This window comes from Anoplophora glabripennis, unplaced genomic scaffold (genome assembly GCF_000390285.2).
Source record: "Anoplophora glabripennis isolate ALB-LARVAE unplaced genomic scaffold, Agla_2.0 scaffold1818, whole genome shotgun sequence".
Taxonomy (NCBI): Eukaryota; Metazoa; Arthropoda; class Insecta; order Coleoptera; family Cerambycidae; genus Anoplophora; species Anoplophora glabripennis.
In genome coordinates, this window is record NW_019417892.1 from 25,969 (window position 1) to 32,019 (window position 6,051).

At 31.7% G+C, this 6,051-nt stretch overlaps 1 protein-coding gene across 1 annotated transcript; it reads right to left on the reverse strand.

Annotated features, from left to right (window-relative positions):
* Positions 1-1,987: 1,987 nt before the first annotated feature.
* On the reverse strand, positions 1,988-2,874 carry LOC108916813 (UPF0678 fatty acid-binding protein-like protein RHA1_ro05653). Its single transcript, XM_018723116.1, has 2 exons — positions 2,751-2,874; positions 1,988-2,427 (listed from the first exon to the last, which is right to left on the reverse strand). The coding sequence occupies exons 1-2, from the start codon at positions 2,872-2,874 to the stop codon at positions 1,988-1,990; spliced, it is 564 nt and encodes a 187-aa protein (XP_018578632.1).
* Between the last annotated feature and the right edge of the window lie 3,177 nt (positions 2,875-6,051).

Genomic DNA, 6,051 nt, shown 5'->3' on the forward strand with positions numbered 1-6,051 from the left:
TTATAATTTTGAATTAATTCTCCTAATTTTTCCTTATAAATTGAAAATTTAATATTTTTTGAAAAAAAAATTTCAAGTTGTTCATCCACCACTAACAATCAGAAAACACTAAAGGGTTGATTTCGAATAAGATGTCATGCTTATGCAAGGAGGATTTTGAATACATTCAGACAATACAGTGTTGTGTAATTCTTCAGATAATTTTAAGGAAAGAAATTCTTATGATTTAAAGTACGATGATTTTTTGGGTTGTAGCCTGTGTACCTAGTTGCCGCCAGTTACAGAATTAACTTTCACTTCCTTAGTCTTAGAAATCTCTGCCTGCCCTTATTGTTCTCGGGCTAGGCTGTATGGGAGCGGACAAGCTATTAGACGCCTGCCCTGATCATTTCGGTTCTTATTGGGTCTAGAGCCGCTACCAACAGATCTACGCCTAGAGCAATATTGACCCTTTGAGACGTTACGTAGTGGCCTCTCTCATCTTGAAGGATTACCATTGCCTCCTCAGCGGATTCATCCATAGTGGCCTTAGATCCAATAAAGGTTCTAATATCGAGTCCACTTCCACAGAGCCTAGCCCGAGAACAACAAGGGCAGGTCAAAGATTTCTAGCTAAGGCTAGGAAGTGAAAAGTAATTCTGTAACAGGCGACGATCGGGTAGGCAGGACATGGCATATTAACCTGAAAAACCATGATATTTTAAATAATAACACGGACCACTAAGTTTCTATAAACTTATGTCCTAAGTGGCGTATTTTCCAGATACAGAGTATTAAAGTTTTTCATCACGTCTATGCAAATATCTGGGAGTTACCTTCATTAAAAACACAGTTTCAATGTCATTGAGTATTTTGAAATTCAATCATATTTCAAACAAAAGAGATCTTTTAATTTTGAAAAAAGTAATTTTTGTATTTTTTTTTTGTCTAAAATAAATTTATTACTACATAGTCGACTAAATAAAAAATAACTCAATTAGTTTGAGAAACAAAAATCAGAACTTTTATTTTGATGCAAATATTTTATATTCAATTCATGTATAACCAAAAGTGTTATCAAGGAACAATTTTATATGCCACTGAAGTTTCCCGAATGATTACATTATAAATAAAGTTACATCCGTAATAATAAATTGCTATATTCTTTTGTATGAAATGAGCATTTTAGAATTATTTTTAATTTCTTCAACTGTGTAATAAGTTAGTTTTAAACGAAAAAAAATTAAGTAAAAATTACTCATTATAGGAAGTCAAAATATTCAGTGGCGTCGACATTCTGCAGTCTTTAGTCTTTAGTGATGTAGTATCTCCTTAAATATTGTATACCAATGCAATTCATTTTTACTTTTACTTAAGTAAATCGTCAGCCTAAATTTCATTGGTTTCATCTTTCAAATTATTTCTGTAGTTATTTCTTTAAAATAGGTATCCTATATCTTGAATTTTTTTTTCATTAAAATTATCTAAAGAAACTTATTATTGAAAGCAGTGACGACTCGCAAAAGTGAAAGTGACCATATTTTTTTAAGAATGAAGAGACCCATTGTTTTTTAGGTGATGATTTGCTAGGTCCCACACAGGGAACTTTCGTGGTGAAAAACTTTGAACGAAATTTAAAAATAAAAATTAAAAGAGGGGTTGACCCTGAAATCTCGAAAGGGGTTGCACGTATATTTGCAAAATATTTTTTAATCATAGCAACAGGAATTTTCTTGTTTTTTGTCAAATTTCATTTTCTCAAAGTTAACAGCATTATATGCAGTTTGAAAAATGGAATTATAATATCAAATTAAAAATTAAAAAGATTTCACTTTAAAGAAAAATTTATTTTCAAAAAATATTGCTCGAGTTGATTACAAAAAAAATATTGCAAATGTATGTGCAACTCTATTTGGGATCTCAGGGTCGGCATACCTATTTAATTTAAAGTTGAAAAATGATTTGGAGAAACGGTGGGGTGGAGTAAATCAAGGGTATAAACAAAATTTCAGGTACATTTTTCATAGCATGCAGCTATATGTTGTGTAAGAGGAGTCTGTGGAGTCTCCAGCATAACACAATAATCTAATTGTCCATTTTCATTTAGTTTATAACATCTTTGAATAGTAACAATTTTTTGCTTAACGAATTTCATGTGTCCTATGCAAGAGCTATTTGTAATTATAGTATTGCCCACTACTAAACCTTCTTCTACTACAGCAACTCCAAAATTTTGTGCCGCAATTAAAGCTATAGAAGTCCCATCTTTATCTATGTGTAAAAATCCACTTTCTAATTGCATGGGTGAACCAGTTTCGGCATTCCAGGTTATGGATCTATAATTTAGTAGTGGTTGGCCGAAAGAAGTAAAGCTTAATTTTTCTTCAAAATTTATGGGACACTTCATGGTGGGATAGTTTACAACAGCCTTTAGAGATCTCCATTCGCCTACAATCCAACAAAGGGGTTTGAGTTTTTCGTGTATTTTCATGGTGGTTTTTAATACAAAATTTTAGCCAAAAATGGGAAACAATTTTGTCCAAAAGTGGGAAACAATTTTATCCAAAAATGAGAAACTACGTTTACTTTCAGTGATCCGGTCTTTACATATTTCCTCCAAACTGTGGAATTTATGCCCCAAATAGACAATGAGATTACATTTCTTCCCAAAGTATACGACAAACTAACTGACTGTCTCTACTTTGTGTAACTGACATTTTTAAAATTATTCTGTCATGTAATATTGTTGACTGGTCTGGCTAGCTGTGAACTTTGATTGATTCCAGGGATATTATGCCTATCATCATTATCCTTCAGCATGATCGTTATAGGGTTGCTAACCCTTATAGGAACCCTTATCATGGGGTCGGATGGAGCGACTAGAGCTGATTCCATTTTTACCTGCGGTACTGGGAGGACAATCATTCGCCGTTAAGGGAGTTTCAAGATTCGAACGTCTCTTCACGTCAAACGCATTGGACCCTACATGAAACATCGAGGGCGTCACTCTTCCTTCATTGATGACAAGATTGGGGCTTGCTTCAAGATAATGGTCCAGCTCTATTCTAGGTCCTAAGACGCACTTGGGCACAGATTACTAACAGGAAACTTGGGTACTTCACTTGATTTAGTTTAAAAGTTTGTGTTTTGGTTATTAGGCTTGTTTTGAAGAGTGTCGAGTCAATAGACAGATCAAAATAAACTCATTTAGAGGAAAAAAAAGAAAATTGTTGGACTTTTATAAGTGGAAACGGTAAAGGAACTTATGATAAACGAAAAAAAAAAAAATAAATGCGTGAGCAGGGGCTGCGGAGGGTTGATTTGGGGGGTTGAAAAGTTATGAAAAATTGTATCATTGGGATTTCTGGCAAAAGTTGACGTCAAACAAAAAAGTATCCAATACAAATTTTTATAGGTCACTTTTTAACATAACCTCAAAATTTTCGAGAAAAATGCAAAAACAGTTTTTTTCTGATTTTTCGTTTTTATTTCTCATTTCCGCAAAAATTATTTAATTTTGATGAAACTTGGTGAAAGTATACATTTCTCTATCTCAAATAACAAATTTTTTTAAATAAAAAAATCAAGAAGTTTCTGAGATATTCATTTTTTTCGTTTTGACATACTCTTTGGTGAAATAAAAAAAATTGTAATCACAGCTCAAAAACAAGCTCAAAAATGCAAAAACGTAAAAAATGACTTGCAACATTGAATTTTTCAGTTATTGTTGATAATTTGTTTAAATTAAAAAACATTCAGAATTAAACTGATTACACCATTCAGTTCTACGGAAAAAAAAACCTCATTGTTTGACCCAAAACTATTTTTATACTGTATTGCTATAAACATAAGTCGAATAGTGAATAAATAAAATAAATTTTTTTTCCGTAAGATCGATTAGTGTACTTATTTTTTTTTCAAATTTGATGAATTCACAGATATACAGCGTGTCCAAGATAAGAATGGGATAGCATTAGGATCTAGGAAACGGTAAAAGATACGGGGTGGCTCAGATTAGAAAAAAGTTGTTTTTTTATACCTAACAATATGCTTTTAGAAAATTTTAAAATTCCGGGTAGTTCCGGAGACATCCGGAAAACCCGAAATTTTGCCAAATTGTTTTTTCTGACTTTATTTGAAAACGAATTTTAAAATAAATTACATATTTACAACGATCTCGCTCTATACAATGGCGACAACATTTTTGCGATCCGACGTTTCGTCTTCGAGGGGCCATCATCGGGTTAATTTTTTTAAATACGTCGCTGCTATTTTTATGACAAAATCTAGTCATTTTTAATTTTGAATTAGTGGATATTACTATTTTAATTGCTTAAAAACTTTTTAGCTTGTTTTAGCTATAATTTAACATTTTTCTTGAGTACGGCTCTGAACGCTTTCAAAATATCTATTGCATGAAGTCATAACTGTATAAAAGTCAATACCGCACAAAATATCCAACAATTTTTTACTACTGTTAGCAATACTAATTAGAAATAATAAAATATTTCATAAATTCGTATTATTTTTTTATTAGGTACAACTTTTTAAATTATGGATTACAAAAATTGTTGGATATTTTGTGCTGTATTGACTTTTATTCTTTCCTTTCTCTTTCCTCCAATAGATACAGGTATTTTGAAAGCGTTCAGAGCCGTACTCGGGAAAAATTTTTAATGATAGCTAAAAATCTTTTTAAGCGATTACAATAGTAATATCATCTAATACAGAATTAAAAATGACTAGATTTTGTCATAAAAATAGCAGCGATATATTTAAAAAAATTAATCTGATGATGACCCGTCGAAGACAAAACGTGGGAATGCAAAAATGTTGACGCCATTGGATAGAGCGAAAAAAGTGGCAATGTAAATATGCAATTTATTTAAAATTCGTTTTCAAATAGCCAAAAAAAAAATTAAACGATTTTGCAAAATTTCGGATTTCGCGTCAACAGTAGACTATGCAGTTAATACTTTATGTATATTGCTGAAATCTCAAATCATCCTGAAATAATTTATTATTTGTGCATTTGTAATTCGACTTAGATGTTTATAGTAGTACTGTACAAAAAAAAAGTTGTGGGTCAAACAAAATGACACAGTTTTTTCTTTATTTTTTTTTCCGTAGAATTGAATCGTGTAATCAGTTTTTGAATGTTTTTTAATTTAAACAAATTATCGACATTAACTGAAAAATTCATTGTTGCAAGTCATTTTTCATTTTTTTGCATTTTTGAGCATGTTTTTGAAAAGTTATTACAGATTTTTTTATTTCACCAAAAAGTATGTCAAAACGAAAAAAATTAGTACCAGCAGAACACTATACGAAGATCTTTTAAGTAAAATTTTTCTTTGAAAAAAAGTGTCGGGCCGAAAAAAATGAATATCTCAGAAACTTCTTGATTTTTTTATCTAAAAAAATTTCAGGTTATTTAAGACAGAGAAAGGTATACTCTCGCCAAGATTCGTCAAAATTAAATTATTTTTGCGGAAATGAGAAATATAAAACGAAAAATCAGAAAAAAAACTGTTTTTCACATTTTTCTCGGAAATTTTGAGGTCATGTTGAAAAGTGACTTCTACAAAAGTTGTAGATTTTTGCATGATCTACAACTTTTGTATTGGATACTTTTTTGTTTGACGTCAACTTTCGCCAGAAATCCCAATGATACAGTTTTTCATAACTTCAACCCCCCAAATCAACCCTCCGCCGCTCCTGCTCACGCATTTATTTTTTGATGTTTATTATAAGCCCTTTTACCATTTCCACCTATAGAAATAACAACAGGTAACAATTTTTTTTCTCTCCAAGTGTAATTTGGTTGAACTAAACAAGTGATCCTTGAGTTCGTTTTGCATTTGGTTTTGGAACACTTCAAGTCTGATAGTCTAGTGTGTTTCATTGTCTTTGAGTACTTTGCTGGGGTACTAAAGTTTATTATTGTTTGTGGCCTGCGTAGAGCGACTCGCCGCCATTATTCTATGGCTAGAAATTGGCCTCAATGATTTGGGATCGAGGGGGATTATCCCTCTTTATCCTGCCTCATCTCGTGTAGGCCTGGACAGCCTT